Source organism: Salmo salar, chromosome ssa14, assembly GCF_905237065.1.
Source record: "Salmo salar chromosome ssa14, Ssal_v3.1, whole genome shotgun sequence".
Taxonomy (NCBI): domain Eukaryota; kingdom Metazoa; phylum Chordata; class Actinopteri; order Salmoniformes; family Salmonidae; genus Salmo; species Salmo salar.
This window is the reverse complement of record NC_059455.1, coordinates 22,743,420-22,762,567: the sequence shown is the minus strand read 5'-3', so window position 1 is coordinate 22,762,567 and position 19,148 is coordinate 22,743,420. Positions and strand designations below refer to the sequence as shown.

Genomic DNA, 19,148 nt, shown 5'->3' with positions numbered 1-19,148 from the left:
ATGTATTGTAGTGAGATTGTTTCTGTCTTTCGGGATATTAATACTGAGTATGTCCACTTCACCATCAGACCATTTTATTGGTAAACTACACAGTATCGATCCAATACTTAATATGGTACACTTATCATAGTTAGGTTGTCATCCAGAGAGGTTAGATCAATTATCTCTATCCTCTATGAGGCTGTGCAGGGACCCAAATTACGAATGAAAAAGAAAACATGTAGTCAGTGTACAATGACAACCTTTGTTTTTAAGCCCCGTATTTCTAACCCCTTGATATTATTGTTCGATCAAATTGGAATAGATAACATCTCGATGGCCATAATAAATAGATATGCTAACAGTGGACAACCTTGCATCACTCCCCTTGACAGTACTGCCTGAGAAGTAGGGGGTTACTATTCTCCAAAATGAAAATGGTCCAGGCATTTTATATAAATTCTAGTCATACTTTATCAAAAGCCTTTTCAAAATAAGCTATGAATACTATGACACAGTCTTTGAGACAGGCCACACCCTCCCTCCAGTACTAGGCCTACAATATATCTGCCTCTCATTAATCACAGAGAACAGCTTCTACCCCCGAAGCCATAAGACTGCTAAACAGTTAAACAAATGGCTACCCGGACAATTTGCATTGCCCCCCTTGCACTGGCTCTATGCACTCTCACTGGACTCTACCCACCCACTTACACATACTACACTGATACTCCAATACACACATACACACACTACATATGCTCACACACACCAAACACACACACACACACACACACACACACACACACACACACACACACACACACACACACACACACACACACACACATACATATTAACGCCCCACATACACACGCAGGCACACACACACACAGTTTCACACTCTTTCACTCTCTTCACCTACGCTGCGGCTTCTCTGTTTTTTTTATCTATCCTGATTGCCTAGTCACTTTTACCCCTACCTACATGGATATTCTGTCACGCCCTGACCTTAGAGATCTTATTTATTCTCTATGTTTGGTTAGGTCAGGGTGTGACTCGGGTGGGAATATCTATGTTTTCTATTTCTTTGTTTTTGAGCCGAGTGTGGTTCCCAATCAGAGGCAGCTGTCTATTGTTGTCTCTGATTGGGAATCATACTTAGGCAGCCTGTTTTCCACCTGAGTTTTGTGGGAGGTTATTTTCTGTTTAGCGTATGTGCCTGACGGAACTGTACGTTTTAGTTTTTCCCTTTTGTTATTTTGTTTGAGTGTTTCTTGAAAATAAATAATCATGAGCACTTACCACACTGCGCTTTGGTCCACCTCTTCACCTTCAGACGACTGTTACATATATTACCTAAATTTACTTAACTACCTCATACCCCTGCATATTGACTAGGTATTAGAACTCCTTGTATATAGCCTCGTTATTGTTATTTTATTGTGTTACTGTTTCCTTTTTTATTTAGCAAAATGATCTTACTTTTTAACTCTACATTGTTGGGAAAGGGCTCGCAAGTAAGCATTTCACAGTAAAGTCTACACCTGTTGTATTCACTGCATGTGACAAATACAATTTGATTTGATTTGGATGGATCAGCAGAGGGAGGAGGGGAGTGAACCATTGTACCGCTGCACTGATCTACACTGAGGGTCAGGACTCTGGCATGATGAGGCCAATGCCCCACAGCACAGCTGAGTACTACATCACATCACTGTTTTCTGTTTCCATCCATTTCACTTATTATTGCTCACAGCAAACAGACTCGCTGCTTGACTGATCTTCTTTTTACGGGGCAGCGAATGACTTATGAAAGCGTAATTACAGTTTGGTGTTTTGGGACTGTTTATCAGAAATTCTAAACAGGCCAGAGGTCATTGTATTACACAACATTATGGAAGATTGTTGCATTGTTTAAACTGCTGTAATGAGGTTATCCTAAAAATGACACACAATTTTGAAGTTAGCTATGCTTTTTGGAGTGAATACATTAATGAGGACGCAGTGAAGACGTGTGGCTCCGGAGGAGGCTAAGCAAAGCTACTTCTACCTCTGGTGGATTGAGCTATCGATTCCAAATTCATATTCTCTTCCATCACTCAGTTCAGTTGAGCAATAATGGAAAAGGGTGATACAAAATGCAGGTGTCATGAAGACTGAGTAGAAAATCAATTGTCTATTTAATGCAGCTGAGCTACTGTATAAAAGTTGAAAGTGTAGGTTTTGTCAAAGAATGTTTGAAGTCAAAATTGTTGGTTCTATTTCTGTGGGGCATTCTGGAAAGGCAAGGTCATTGATGTGTTCTCTCTGACTGAAAATGTCTGTCAGTCAGTGAACAACTCTGTTAACAAGAGGAAGTGACAGGATTGACAGGCTCACATGCAACCATCTGACTACTAGTGAGAGCTCCTGTACAGTATTTCTCTGGCACAAACTTCGAAACCATTTGCATTAGGTACAGCTGAAGTCGGAAGTTTACATACACCTTAGCCAAATACATTTAAACTCAGTTCTTAACAATTCCTGACATTTAATCCTAGTAAAAATGCCATGTCTTAGGTCAGTTAGGATCACCACTTTATTTTAAGAATGTGAAATGTCAGAATAATAACAGATAGAATGATTTATTTCAGCTTTTATTTCATTCATCACATTCCCAGTGGGTCAGAAGTTTACATACACTCAATCAGTATGTAGTAGCATTGCCTTTAAATTGCTTAACTTGGGTCAAACATTTCAGGTAGCCTTCCACAAGCTTCCCACAATAAGTTGGGTGAATGTTGGCCCATTCCTCCTGACAGAGCTGGTCTAACTGAGTCGGGGTTTGTAGGCCTCCTTGCTCGCACATGGTTTTTCAGTTCTGCCCACAAATGTTCTATAGGATTGAGGTCAGGGCTTTGTGATGGCCACTCCAATACCTTGACTTTGTTGTCCTTAAGCCATTTTGCCACAACTTTGGAAGTATGCTTGGGTTCATTGTCCAGTTGAAAGACCCATTTGCAACCAAGCTTTAACTTCCTGACTGATGTCTTGAGATGTTGCTTCAATATATCCACATAATTTTCCTGCTTCATGATGCCATCTATTTTGTGAAGTGCACCAGTCCCTCCTGCAGCAAAGCACCCCCACAACATGATGCTGCCACCCCGTGCTTCACGGTTGAGATGGTGTTCTTCGGCTTGCAAGCCTCCCCCTTTTTCCTCCAAACATAACGATGGTCATTATGGCCAAACAGTTCTATTTTTGTTTAATTAGACCAGAGGAAATTTCTCCAAAAAGTATGATCTTTGTCCACATGTGCAGTTGCAAACCACAGTCTGGCTTTTATTTGGCGGTTTTGGAGCAGTGGCTTCTTCCTTGCTGAGCGGCCTTTCAGGTTATGTCGATATAGGACTTGTTTTACTGTGGATATAGATATGTTTGTACCTGTTCCCTCCAGCATCTTCACAAGGCCCTTTGCTGTTGTTCTCAGATTGATTTGCACTTTTTGCACCAAAGTAGGTTCATCTCTAGGAGACAGAACGCGTCTCCTTCCTGAGGAGTATGACGGCTTGCGTGGTCCCATGGAGTTTATACTTGTGTATTATTGTCTGTACAGATGAACGTGGTACCTTCAAGCATTTGGAAATTGCTTCCAAGGATGAACGAGACTTGTGGAGGTCTACAATTGTGTTTCTGAGGTCTTGGCTGATTTATTTTGATTTTCCTATGATGTCAAGCAAAGAGGCACTAAGTTTGAATGTAGGCCTTGAAATACATCCACAGGTACACCCCCAATTGACCCAAATGATGTCAATTAGCCTATCAAAAGCTTCTAAAGCCATGACATAATTTTCTGGAATTTTCCAAGCTGTTTTAAGGCACAGTCAACTTAGTGTATGTTAACATCTGACCCACTGGATTTGTGTTATACAGTGAATTATTAGTTAAATAATCTGTCTGTAAACAATTGTTGGAAAGATTACTTGTCACGCACAAAGTAGATGTCCTGACCTACTTGCCAAAACTATAGTTTGTTAACAAGAAATTTGTGGAGTGGTTGAAAAATGAGTTTTAATGACTCCAACCTAAGTGTATGTAAACTTTCGACTTCAAAAGTATATTTGTTTTCGTGGGTTAAAAACAATTGTGAAAACCTTTAAGTCATGCATAATCATTTTCCAATGTGAGACATTTTAGCAAAGTGGTGGAGTCATAATGACTAGAATTTTGAATGATAGTGATGTTAAGGCAACTCATCATGTGAATGCAGCTGCTTTGTTTTTACATTTTCACATCGCCAAATACCTAATTTAAATTCCATAGTCTCATTATTTTCATAGTAGGAGAAAATGGGGCCACAAAAGCATATCCTGATTTTTCTACTTTGATAATATGAAACACTTACAATGCAGGCCACCCTATGAGTCCTGAATAAGTGCTGGTAATTGAATGGCCTCTTTTTGCATTCCGCAACCTCTCCCACACGCGCCTCTGTTATTTTAACTCTAATTGCAAAGAAATAAGCAATTTTAGCTCCAGTAGGTTCTGCTGAAAATGAGGTAGAGTATAGGTAGTAGAGGCTCTTTTTCGTTTCACTTGTGAGATGACAGATGTCTATAGCAATAGGAGGAATCAGTACTGGCGCACCGGGATATGGGGAAGGGTGGGAGGGGGAGAAACTGCGTTACGCCAGTGGGAAGCAGCAGCCTTTTTCTGAGAACTAGCTGTGAATCCAGGCTAGTGTGATTCAGATATTGCTTCAGCTTCAGTTAATGTGACTTTTGACAAATGAATGCTGTTACACAGCAAGCCATCACCAATTTTATAGCTACTATTTGAAGCACAGAGGGGCTACAAGAGGTGTTTGACTACTGTTTTGTAGGGCAAGATCTGTGGATTCAGCTGCTATTGCATGGAGAATATTGCTATTATCTGTAAAAACATCATTCTTGGAAATATTTGGCAGATACGCAGGCTTAGATATCCCCAAAGAACCAAATGCAGACTGAGACAACTTCTTACCATAACCTCTCTGAATATTCGACCTGTCACCAAATGAATATAGTTGATTCAGAGCTCGTTTTGATATTTCACCCTGCGTGTCCTGATCGTGTCTGGTGTGGATAGACGAAATCAACATGCATCGCGCCTGCCCGTTCTAGTCAGCATATTAGGCTAATGCTTGTCTCATATAACCAAATATCCACCCATATATCCAACCTTCGAAACAACAATGGCAAAAAGTATAAAGGTAAATAATTCTCTCAGAGGAGCTACTGTATGTTTTCCTGTTGTTCCCTTTCTCTCACCTAAAGAGCAGTCGTCTCCAGCAAAGCCCTCTTGGCAGGCACAGAAGCCCTCCTTACAGATGCCCTTCTGACTGCAGTTGTTGGCGCAGTAGGCCAGAGAGCAGTCTTCTCCCACGTATCCCGGGCGACACTGGCAGGTCCCATTGGTGCACAGGCCTTGGTCAGAGCAGTCGTTGAGGCAGCGACCAAGCGTACAGTCCTCTCCAGTGAAATTCTCCTCACATATACATTCCCCGTCTATGCACAGCCCTCGACCGGAGCAGTCCGCCGGGCAGCGGGGCTCCGAGCAGTTGTCACCTCCGAAGTCACGGTCACAGACACACTCGCCCTCCATACACTCTCCCTGTCCGGAGCAGTCGTCTGGGCAGCGAGGCTCAGAGCAGTTCTTGCCCGTCCAACCGTACTCACACACACAGCCGCACAGGTCCATGTTGAAGCTGCCATGGCCACTGCACTGGGGGATGAAGTCCAGGCGACCTAGAGGAAGAAAGAAAGACTCAATATCACATCATTAAATATACTGTATGGTTTACTAATGCTAACATCGTCTGTTGCAACAATGTACATTTTTTAAAAATGCAACAGTGTAACAGTGTAAAATAAACCTATGAACCTTAGAAACGCTGTATAACTTTGTTCTCAAGCTGTGTCCACACCCATTGTATGTAGTGATCATAATATAGTGGCTATATCTAGAAAAGCCAATGTTCCAAAGGATGTGCCTAAAATAGTGTATAAGATTTTCAGACAAAGGGTTTTGTAGTGAATCCTATGTTGAAGATGCAAAAAAGATTTGTTGGTTTGAATTATTTTTTTTGGGATGTGCACTTGATTTCTTCCAGTTATCAATAAGCATGCATCTATTAAAAAACTGCCCAGCAAACAGGAGATGTCCTGAGGACTTTCGGTGATGTTCCTATAAGGTCCCTTTAGGGTTTTGGCGCGACATTATCCCACTGACGTTCTTAAACATTCTAAGAACGTTGCTTGATGGTCCCAAGGGAATGTTCCCTGGGGGACCTTTGTCTAGTTCCCTGTAAGTTACCAGGACTTCGCTGAAGACCCTGTCATGACAATGTCAGGACCTTATTAGGACGTTTTCAAGACTTTAATTTGACTAGTCTTTCGGGTTTGTCACGTGATGGTCCCACATGATGGTCCGAAGGGAACATTCTCTGGGGGACCTTTTTATAGTTCCCTGTTTGTCCCGGGGACCTTTTTAAGACATTTATTTGGACGATGTGTGATGGTCCCCTGAAGGTCCCCTGAACATTCTTGTGGTTTTGTCAGTTCCCGGTTGTCCCAGGGACATCCTCAAATATGTTTTTACGATGTTCTTTGGACTTTGTGTCATGGTCCCCCGAAGGTCCCCTGAGCGTTCTTAGGATATTGTGTCATGGTACCCTGGAGGTTTTTGTCACCTGATGGTCCCATGTGTCCCAAACCATTTTAAGTAAAGTAATGGTATGGGGGTTTTAAGGTAAGTGGTACATTCTCATCAATAACAACATTTGACATAATCACTTAATACTGCCTTTTCAATATGACCCCACCTGGGATTCATAAAATATCTTTGCGACCATCAGGTGACGTCCCTGGAAAATAGACAAAAACATCCAGAGGACCATGACACAACGTCCTAAGGAATGTTCAGGGAACCATGACACAACATCACAAGAAAGTCCTAAAAATGTAATTGAGGTCATCCCCAGGACAAATTAATTAGACAAAACCTCCAGTGGATCATGACACAACGTTCCAAGAACCTTCAGGGGACCATGACAAAGGTCTGACGACTTTAGGTGACCATTTTGTGATGTCCCAGGAACGTCCTAATGACTCATTATTGTTTGCAGGGTGACTGTTAACTGTTAAGGCCCCCTGGATAGATGAGGAATTAAAAAATTGTTTTGTTGAGAGAAATGAGTCAAAGGGAGTGGAAAATATGCCAGGCTCCACATCTGATTAGCAGACATATTGTACATTTAGAAATGATGTGACTAAACTGAACAAAAAGAACAAGAAATTGTATTATGAAACTGAGATGATATAAAGTATGATGGAAAAAAGCTTTGGAGTACTTTAAAGGACATTATGGGGACAAAGACAAATTGAACTCCACCTTTAATTGAATGAGATGGAAATATTATTGTGTTAAAAATACCAAATTGTCGGTATAATAAACTTACATAGCTCTGACAGACATACCCCACAAGACATGCCACCAGGGGTGTTTTCACATTCATCAAGTCCAAAACAAATTTAAGGCAACACACAGTATGTCATAGTCGTGGTTACATGGAACTTCCATTTCAAATTACATAAGCAAACAGCTGAATTTGCAAACTTTTTTTTTTAAACAACACCTCACGGCATGACATGAGGTGTCTCCGCTATCTGACCTAAATAACTTGTATATATAGCCTATGTCAACTGATATGTATGTAAAGTACCAGTTAAAAGTTTGGACACACCAACTCATTCAAGGGTTTTTCTTTATTTTAGCTATTTTCTACATTGTATAATAATTGTGATGACATTAAAACTATGAAATAACACATATGGAATCATATAGTAACCAAAAAAGTGTTAAACAATGTTATATGTGATATTCTTCCAAGTAGCCACCATTTGCCATGATGACAGCTTTGCACTCTCTTGGAATTCTCTCAACCAGCTTCACCTGGAATGCTTTTCCAACAGTCTTGAAGGAGTTCCCACATATGCTGAGCACTTGTTGGCTGCTTTTGCTTCACTCTACGGTCCAACTCATCCCAAACCATGTCAATTGGGTTGAGGTTGGGTGATTGTGGAGGCCAGGTCATCTGATGCAGCACTCCATCACTCTCCTTGCTAAAATAGCCCTTACACAGCCTGGAGGTGTATTTTTGGTCATTGTCCTGTTGAAAAGCAAATGAAAGTCCCACTAAGAGCAAACCAGATGGGAAGGTGTATCGCTGCAGAATGCTGTGGTTGCCATGCTGGTTAAGTGTGCCTTGAATTCTAAATAAATCACAGACAGTGTCAGCAGCAAGGCACCCCCACACCATCACATGTCCTCCTCCATCTTTCACGGTGGGAACCACACATGCGGAGATCATCAGTTCACATCAGTTCACATTTGGACTCTTCAGACCAAGGAGAGATTTCCACTGGTCTAATGTCCATTGCTCGTGTTTCTTGGCCCAAGCAATTCTCTTCTTATTATTGGTGTCCTTTAGTAGTGATTTCTTTGCAGCAATTCGACCACGAATGCCTGATTCACACAGTCTTCTCTGAACAGTTGACTATTCTGTTACTTGATGTGTCTTTTACTTGAACTCTGTGAAGAATTTATTTGGGCTGCAATCTGAGGTGCAGTTCACTCTAATGAATTTATCCTCTGCAGCAGAGGTAACGCTGGGTCTTCCTTTCCTGTGAGAGACAGTTTCATCATAGCACTTGATGGGTTTTGCGACTGCACTTGAAGAAACTTAAAAAGCTCTTGACATTTTACGAATTGCCTGACCTTCATGTCTTAACCTGTTAGGGCTAGGGGGCAGTATTTGCACGGCTGGATAAAAAAAATGTACCCGATTTAATCTGGTTACTAATCCTACCCAGTAACTAGAATATACATATACTTATTATATATGGATAGAAAACACTCTAAAGTTTCTAAAACTGTTTGAATGGTGTCTGTGAGTATAACAGAACTCATTTGGCAGGCAAAACCCTGAGACATTTTCTGACAGAAAGTGGATACCTGATGTGTTGTATTACCTTTAAACCTATCCCATTGAAAAGCACAGGGGCTGAGGAATATTTTGGCACTTCCTATTGCTTCCACTAGATGTCACCAGCCTTTACAAAGTGTTTTGAGTCTTCTGGAGGGAGATCTGACCGAACAAGAGCCATGGAACGATGATGTCCCATTAGACACCTGGCGCGCGAGTTCATGTTGGGTACCCTCGTTCCAATACGTTATAAAAGAGTATGCATTCGTCCACCTTGAATATTATTCATGTTCTGGTTAAAAAAGGCCCTAATGATTTATGCTATACAACGTTTGACATGTTTGAACAAACGTAAATATATTTTTTCCCCTCGTTCATGACGAGAAGTCCGGCTGGCTTAGATCATGTGCTAACAAGACGGAGATTTTTGGACATAAATGATGAGCTTTTTTGAACAAAACTACATTCGTTATGGACCTGTGATACCTGGAAGTGACATCTGATGAAGAGAATCAAAGGTAATGGATTATTTACATAGTATTTTCGATTTTAGATCTCCCCAACATGACGTCTAGTCTGTATCGCAACGCGTATTTTTCTGGGCGCAGTGCTCAGATTATTGCAAAGTGTGATTTCCCAGTAAGGTTATTTTTAAATCTGGCAAGTTGATTGCGTTCAAGAGATGTAAATCTATAATTCTTTAAATGACAATATAATATTTTACCAATGTTTTCTAATTTTAATTATTTAATTTGTGGTGTTGACTTGACTGCCGGTTATTGGAGGGAAACGATTTCCTCAACATCAATGCCATAGTAAAACGCTGTTTTTGGATATAAATATGAACTTGATAGAACTAAAAATGCATGCATTGTCTAACATAATGTCCTAGGAGTGTCATCTGATGGAGATTGTAAAAGGTTAGTGCATCATTTTAGCTGGTTTTATGGTTTTGGTGACCCTGTCTTTGAATTGACAAAACATTACACACAACTCTTGTAAATGTACTGTCCTAACATACTCTAAATTTATGCTTTCGCCGTAAAACCTTTTTGAAATCGTAAAACGTGGTTAGATTAAGGAGATGTTTATCTTTCAAAGGGTGTAAAATAGTTGTATGTTTGAAAAATTTGAATTTTGACATTTATTTGGATTCAAATTTGCCGCTCTTGAAATGCACCTGCTGTTGATGGAGTGCACCACGGGGGGGACGCTAGCGTCCCACCTAGCCCATAGAGGTTAAAGTAATGATGGACTGTTGTTTCTCTTTGCATATTTGAGCTATTCTTGCCATAATATGGACTTGGTCTTTTACCAAATAGGACTGTCTTCTGTATACCACCCCTACCTTGTCACAACACAACTGACAGGCTCAAATGCATTAAGAAGGAAAGAAATTCCCCAAATGAACTTTTAACAAGGCACACCTGTTAATTGAAATGCATTCCAGGTGACTACCTCATGCAGCTGGTTGAGAGAATGCTAAGAGTGTGCAAAGCTGTTATCAAGGCAAAGGGTGGCTACTTTGAAGAATCTCAAATATAAAATATATTTTGACTTTTTGGTTACTACATGATTCCATATGTGTTATTTCATAATGTTGATGTCTTCACTGTTATTCTACAATTTAGAAAATATAAAAAAAAATCAGAAAAACCCTGAAATTAGTAGGTGTCCAAACTTTTGACTGGAAATGTATGCAAGCATGAAATTGATATACTGTACATGACTGAATGTAGGCATATAGAATAGGTCTCTCTGTCTTAGTATTTTGTGATTACAGGACCTTTTTTATTTCTACATTCTTATTTTAAATTAATGTCGCTCTGTCCTTGAGCTGTTCTTGTCTATTGTTGTTGTCAATTGTGTCATGTTTTATGTGTTGTGTGGACCTCAGGAAAAGTAGCCGCTGGTTTTGGAACAAATCCAAAACCCTCAGGCTTTATATCCTTGTGCTATCTACTTGAACCAAGATGCTCAGTAACTGAATAAATTAAAACCTAACATTCCACATTGGCCTCAAAGTAGCCTATGACCAGGGTACAGTAACTCTAATAATAGTGTCAAGCTGTACTACTATTCCCTACTTACCCATGGCTGAACTCTCCTCACAGCCACAGTTGCCAGAGCTGCACTGGACTCTGAGCAGCGACACCTCTCTCTCCAGCATCTCGATGCGGGTGGCCAGCTGCTGCATGGTGTTGGCTGCGGGACAGGCGCAGGCCTGTTTGGGGATGTTGATGCGGTGGGTGAAGGTGACCTGGCTGTCTGTGTCCACTGTCTGCTCTGTGAACTCTGTGGGGTCCTCCCCACCCCCACTGGACATTGCTCCCCTGGAGGCCTGACTGGGTGGAGGCGCTGCTGATTCAAGATCCACAGAGCACAGAGACTCCAGGGGAACATTGATGTTGTACACATGGTTGAAGACCATGGGCTGCTCCTTGATTGTCTGGTTGTTAAGTGGGCTGGTGGGGCCACCTGGAGGGGCCTGTCGTCTGACCCTGGTGGTCCGGACCAGCTTCTGCTCCTCACCGGATAAGGATGGAGCAGCCTGGGACCCCAGAAGGAGTAAAGCCAGAGCCAGGCCCAGCAGCCAGCCACGTGCAGGCGCCATGGTAAAACACCACGGCGTTAGAACCATGGGCCTAGCTAGGGCTCTCCTGACACCACCGTAACTTCCAGCAGACTTCTGATAGGATCTATAGAGGAGAGAGAGAAACAGTGGTGGTAGTTGAGCAGTGGGTTGGCAAAATGGAAAATAGAATTTGATCTATTGTGAAAGAATAATTGCCTTGGAAAAATAACTGGATGCTTATGGGACGTTTCGAATCCTTAAATATACGTATTTCTGCACACAACACCAAATATTTGATCTTTCTCACAGGGGAGGGATGTTGAAATATTGAGCACATAGAACATGTTGATATGGATTCAATAGAGCCTGGCTGTAGTGATTTTTCCTTCCACTGTAATCCTCTCTCTCCAGCAACTGGGCTTGAGGACAGGAACAAACTACAGAATGAATCACATTGAGGGACTGATTCCTGTCTAGAAAAGCCTGTGGTCAGAAAGTGATAATCTGCGATTACATTTTTCCATCTCTGTCAGACTAGACGGAGGGATTTTCTCAAAGCTCAATCAGCAGAATAAAAATGTGAGACGTACAGTATACGACACACGCTTAGTATCAGTTCATGGAGAAAAAAATCTCTTTGTACGAGGACACAAATCAGGGCAGTATGTAAGGTTATGTCTCAAAGATGTATCTGTAGGAGGTCAAACACAGCATGCCAAGAAGCCTACAGAGGCTGAATACATGCAGCCTTTTCAAAAGTTTGTATCTGATACTGAAAATTGTGTTGTTATTTTTTGTTGTTGACGAAAGCCCCTTTGTGAAGTGAAAGGGAAGTCAACCTTTCATGTTATTTCCTTGTTTTGTATCACAAATCAGGGCAATTCCCCTGGACTACATCTTTGAAACCAACCTCAGGTATGATCTTTGGTTCTTTGTCTTTACTACTAATCTTTTAAGGTTACTTATGACCACGCTACAACCTCAAGGTGAGAGCACACAACAGATGTGGTGCATGTGTGCTGATGCTGAACTGAAATGGTCATTATACAACTAAAGAGGTGTGTAAGTCACTCCAGGGATTTGAGAGGCGGGAGATCCTGCATGTTCAAATACACTGTGTGACGTACTGTAACATATCAGGCTCGCCTGCTATACCTTTATATATGGCTTTGGCCTTGGGAACGGGTACGTTATTAAACCTTCCCCCCCCACCCGTAGAGAAGGGGGAAATGTTCCCACCTCTCCTCATGCGAAAAGATCCCGTTTGACACGATGCAAGCCATTTAACCAGCAAATCCACCAAATAAATGAGAACCAGAAAGATGAGAAAGAAATCAAATGGACAAACCCAACTGGAACATTATTTTCACACCCATTAAGTAGTGCAGGGTCCCTTTGATTAAAGTGAAAACGTGGTACATGCAGTCCTAAAGTCAAAATGACATATTCAATTAATGGCCGGAATGGCTCTCTGACTCACTCTCAGCCACACACACAGGGACTTGTATAATGGTTTTGCTCCTCTATGCCACAGCAACTGAGATACACCAACATGCCCCCATTGCCCTGCGCTCCACCTCAGGAATCAGGGGCATTGAGACTATGGGCTGCATTTGTTGAAGTTGGATAGAGATTCGATATTCATAGGACGTTTTCCTCAGGCCTTTAGGTTTCTGCAATTGCAGTGGGGCCACAGTGTTTGGAGACAGATGTGTTTTATTAAGGCCTGTTGTCAGGCCTCAATTAGGACGCCTCTCAATTAGAAGCGACAAAGAGGAGGATGAGGATCAAAGGCTCGGGGGCAACAGCAACGACTATTTCAATTTACTGTTCAAGGGCAGGGTGTTTTAACACACATTTCCGCCAAGGATGTACTTACTGGTCATCCTCCTGACTTGACCGTAATGAGAACTGACGGCGTAGAGGCTCACAATCCATCCATTGGGCCGCCTACCGCTGGACGAGTGGAAGTGAGGAGGCATTATGGGAGTTGGGAGCACGTTGACAAGTCATGAAATTAGTTTGGGGCTAATATGGCACATTGCCATTTTAAGCTATACCCTGTAATGACTAGTAGTAAAAAAGTGAGTAGTGTACCTGCTAAGGTAGATGACCAGAGAACAATAGTGTCCGTTTTATTGAAACTAGTCATTTTCTTGGGAAATTGAATGTGAATTGGTTCTCCCGGGCTGACCCCCTGCTAGCTGGCATGATCAAAAACTCACTGAGGCATAAAGCAATTCTATTCAAAGTTGATGATCATGAACCCTAGAAAACTGGCTGCCAGAAACAATATAAAACATTTACGAATTGTACTTTACATAATACAGATTTGGGTATACCCCTCTGACAAAACCCTCTGACAGGACACTCAGTAAGCATCGGCAGCTTTGGGATGCCATTGACAAGCATTGGACAGAAATCAATAAGTGTCTATTTCTGAACATGATGTGAGCAGGCAGATAATTCAGAAAGAAAGACATTTCAATTTCATTGTACACTCAAAAGCATGCCTAAAAGCCTGTTCTAAAAAGAGTTGTAAAACCTTGGGTTTTGATCTTAGCCATATACATTCCCCCTTAACTTCTGTTCTTTCAGAGACTATAGTCATAAAGCTGAATATCCCTTCCATCCAAAGCTTTCTTTTTATGGCTCAGGCTGGAGATGATACAAGAGAAGATATGAAATATGCTCCAATTATGCACAGAATCAGGTTTTGTCTTAATGATGTAGAGGGAGAGAGGTTTAAAAAGATTACTTTTCTCACGAAGTTGCAGTGAAGACAGTGAAGAGGGATGACTAGAGAGAGTCTATACAGTAGAGGACTTCACTTCCACTGGAGATAAATTCTCCGCTCCTCACCACATATCATAGAGGAACAAAAGCTGAGTATCATCACAGGCAATAATGAAAACACAAATGTTGTCACACATTTTAAGCAGCCATTCCAATAACAAATATACTGAGCTTCCCTTTATATCAACAGCATTTGTTTTCACCTTGGTATTAACATAACATTACCATCAAGCCGAACCATGCAATAACTCCTGTCTGTTGATGGCCAATACCGCCTTTCACCTTAATTCTCACAGAGAACAGATAGTAGACTGGCTGGCTTGATTGAAATGTCAGAACGAGGAGCATGTATGACAAAAGCTCATGTGGAATAGCATGTCTGGACATTTGGAAATGGAGAATTCCGTTAGTTGTTGTTATACCTGTGTAACAGTGTATTAACAGTGAAATTTCACATGTAGCGCCATTGTTCTCATAAGTGTTTATATAGGATGAATATTTATGATGCAAATGGAAACTTACATCAGTGTCTGTTCGATAGTAAATATAATCAAAACCCTGAGCTGTTTTTGTGTTTTATGTGAAATTGGCCTATTACTCTGACTCTTGAGTGTATTTACTGTCTAATGAGCTCATCAATGAGGGTCGTACAGTAGGATAAAAAGACAGTGTAGGTTTAAGATGCTTAAAGCTACACGGTGTTACTGCTTAGAGTAGGTCAAAAAATACATGAACCTTTCCCTAACATAACACACAATCCTATTTTTCTGCTAAGCATTCAATCTGTAGATGGCCTACTCATGCTGTATTAAGGAGATAGCGGAGATGTTGCAGTAGCATACTTTCAGTGTGTAATGATGAGTGACATTCTGAATGACCTGCAGTAAGTTTTTATATTAGACAAAAAGGCACAAAGATGGATTGCTCTCAAATTCAGGCACAGCACACTTCAAGCATTCAGGTTTTAAGGAATGCGAAGGCTGGGATATATCACAACGCCAGGACCAGATCATTGTTAGAAATAAATAATGTTACTAGACTACCTCTAATCAACCTCAAAGAAAGGTAAATCATTCCTTGAGGAGTTAATATTTCATCTGACAGCTGTTGGGAATAGAGGTTTTTTCTAAAAATGTTCTATTCAACACTTTGCTCTCATTTCGATCTACTTTCATTTCTGATTCAGCTGACATTACCTTGAGTGGTTCTTAAAGAGGGGTTACACAAGCTATTACACCACATGCTGCATTATATATGAGAGCACCATTGATGTTCCTAACCTCCCATATGCCATGCTAGATCACAGTGTCTCCCGGCGCCCTCAGGGAAAAGCATCCTTGTTGTAACTCTGAGGCGACGCTCTGCATATCTTTATAAACTCAGCTTATCTGAGTGGAACAGTGGCCTAAAGCCTTTTAACTTCTCCATTCTCCTCCCTACTCCTCCCTTCTCCTCCCTACTCCTCACTTCTCCTCCCTACTCCTCCCTACTCCTCACTTCTCCCTTCTCCTCTCTATTCCTCCCAGTACTGAACATTGTGTTTATATACTGTATGTCCCCTTGAGGACTTTCTCTCTACAAAGACAAGTGAGCCTTGGGGGACTAGTGACTACCTGGATCCGTCAGTAGGTCATACTTCCTGTTAAACATACTGTACTAGGGCGTTCCAGAATAATCTACAGTACATTAACTGTCAGTGTCACTTCATACCCAATGTCCTGTGTCATAATGGAAAAGGTGGGGGGCAAAGCACCAGAGGGATGCTGGGATTCTGCTGCTCCTTATTCTCCTAGATTCTGTTTAACTCCATCTTTCTCTTGAAATCTCTCCAGCTGTCCTCCTTTATTTCACACAGTATATCAGTCCAGACCAGAACTGCTGAATAAAGAGGTGTGTGTCTGTGTGTACGGTGCTGAATCGCTGATGGAGCTGGGTGAACTGGGTTGCTACAGAGCTCGGGCAGGCTCTAGCTAGCCGCACCACAGAGAGGCACAGACAGGCCCAGCCAGGCCCTGGGAAGTGAATTGGTAACCCCTATTTGTACAGGTTAATGTGCAAACATCCCGACATGCACACTGTACCAATAGCCAGCCTCCACAGGCGCTCTGCCCCTCTCTACCTTGTAAATCTCTGTATTGCAACATTCCGATTCAATTATCATTACTCCAGTAGCACTTGGCAAATTGCCTTGTCTTCCAGGATCATTGGCCACTGCTCATTTTCAGAACCTGCGACCTAAAAGGTTTGAAGATCTCCATTTCTCCTCAGTCCTTTTTCACATAAGGACACGTACCATGACTACCTGATCACATTGTTTAAGAAATAAATAGAGTTTAACAAAGTCATATTTGGAGAAGTTTCTTCTCTGCAAATTACAAGGGAAATGCAATATTTGTGAATAAAAGAAGTACCCTGTCAGTCCTCAATAGCCTCAATAGTGCAGAGTGAGCAAGAAGTCACATTTTGGCTTATATTGCAATGAAAGAAACATGCAATCTGCTAAAATATGCTATCTGCAAGAATGTTACCTAGTGCATTGATAAAAGGTAGACAAGATAAAGATCAAGAACATAATTCTGAGCTGCTATCATTGTTCCTATCTATCTGAGGAGAGGCTGTGGGACCAGCTGCTGCAGCAGATACAGAGGGCTCAGGGGGTACAACATGAATAATGACCAACCAAATGGTTCCCTGTTTAATGGAGGGACAGTAAAGCATAACACAGCCTGGATCCCAAATGGCACTCTATTTAGTGCAGGGCCCATAGTATATAGGGAATAGGGGGCCATTTGGGACTCAGGCACAGTCCATTTAAATGCTGCTGAAGACTCACTTTGTTCATGCCGCTATGATTCAGGAGAATTTCATTTCATATTTGTCCCACCAGTCAGAGGCTGCAGGCATGCTGGGCACCATGGTGACGGTCTGCTTTTAAAGGAACTACTTCTCTTGTGATCTATTGTTTCAGACCATATATTTAAAATATGTCAAAATATATGTCTCAGTATTGTTTTCCATTCATGCAAATGTTGTTGTGAGGAACATTTGTTTTGTCCAAGTTTAAAATAACACATTTCTGTGGAAATATTGATGCAAAGATATTCAATGTGTGACCCACAAGGTGTCTTTCGAGAGGATGCATGTTCTTTAACTCAAGGACTGAGTTCTGTCCCTTGGGTCCTGCAGCAGTATTGCTGTCATTAAAGCATTTGGGAATCCCTATAAGCCAATGACTGCTAATGATTCAGACACGATTTCATTCCAATGAACCCATGTTTTCGTAACTGCTTTTTCTTTGCTAACCTGACAGTGAATCCCACTTATGCAAAGCATCAAATAATCTGTCAGCGCTGTGGCTTTCTTCCCTCTTAGGATACAGCACTGTTCTGTTCCAAACAACCAGCCTTTTGAAACAGTCTTGTCTCCGTCACCCTCTCTCGTAACTCATTTTCTCCTTTCATCTCCCTCTTTCAGAAGAGACTGTTTTTTGTGGGCCAGAACTGACAGTTATTGTTCTGCCTTTCATGAAAATATAAGAAATGTCTTCTCTCTGCCTTTGTGCAACGAGAAAGAGTCAGAGATGAAGGCAAGATGAAATGACGGAGCAACAGAACACAAGAACATAATACCTCAAAGTGTCAGAGAAATGATGAAATAACTACCGGAATCAAGACTGGATAGATGTTTTCTTGTTGGTGCCTGTTTGAGTTAGATGCCAAACCAGAGGAAGACATCAATCATTTTACCTGGTTAGGATTTAATTCAACCATAAAAAAATATAGGTTTCTACACACATCACAGTGATACAGTGATTTTGTTTGGACGGTGCAACATGGTATTTTGAGGGTCTAAGGACGATATCAAAGTACAAGCCTCCAGTATGCATCCTCCACTACTGTTTATGCCTCTTATCTTCCACTCTGGTAAATGGAAATCTGTCCGTGAGAGGTTTTCAGAATCACCTTGTAAAGATCAACTGAAGATAAGTTACCTGTCAACTCAGATATATGGAAAAAATAACACACTGCAAGGAGAAGAGAAAATAGGATGTGTAAATATGCTCAGAGACACGTTGAACATTGAGTTGACTGTCATAAATATCAAACACCTCAACACAAGAATGTTAACAACAAAATAATGGACATTGCTAGCATTTGCTGACTCATAAAGCTTTGTTTCATCTTGACTTTCACCTAGTAAGATTTGACTGGTTATGATTAATAAGATATTTTGATATTCCTATACAAGTTTGGAAACAGGCCTTTTGATGCAGTGTAGAAAGTGGAAAGTGTAGAAAGTGAAACTAATCCATTCCCAATCATCCATTATTGATCAAGCCAGGGTTATATTGGGGTATATTGGGTTAGATTGATAATGAATCACCACTTTCTGTACCAGGGGCATTAAATCCTTCCCAAAATATCTCCAGGTCTAACTCATTAACAGGCTGCACCTGTTAGACCACTAGGTCTCGTCTACCTTATCCTGGGAGGACAACTCATCAGCCTAAGGGGCTGTGTGTGTGTGTGTGTGTGTGTGTGTGTGTGTGTGTGTGTGTGTGTGTGTGTGTGTGTGTGTGTGTGTGTGTGTGTGTGTGTGTGTGTGTGTGTGTGTGTGTGTGTGTTTGTGTGTGTGTGTGTGTGTGTGTGTGTGTTACTGTCACCACCGTACGTAGTCATGCCTGAAGCCTTCATTATGATGGGGCCACTAATCCCCATTGGTTAGAAATCAGAGATCAAAGGCTTCCAGTGGCTGGTACTTCACCTCCATCTCATGTCTGCTGCTCCA

General features: G+C 41.5%; 1 protein-coding gene across 3 annotated transcripts in view; it reads right to left on the bottom strand.

Annotated features, from left to right (window-relative positions):
• The window catches only part of LOC106569075 (tenascin-R), a 127,403-nt gene that overhangs the window by 48,125 nt on the left and 60,130 nt on the right, over window positions 1–19,148 (bottom strand). For all 3 annotated transcript variants that reach the window (XM_045694089.1, XM_045694091.1, XM_045694090.1), the window contains 2 exons: window positions 11,081–11,688; window positions 5,274–5,750 (listed from right to left, as the gene is read on the bottom strand). In XM_045694089.1, the coding sequence (XP_045550045.1) occupies window positions 5,274–5,750; window positions 11,081–11,630 (1,027 nt within the window). In that variant the 5' untranslated portion in view covers window positions 11,631–11,688. The remainder of the gene's footprint in view (window positions 1–5,273; window positions 5,751–11,080; window positions 11,689–19,148) is intronic.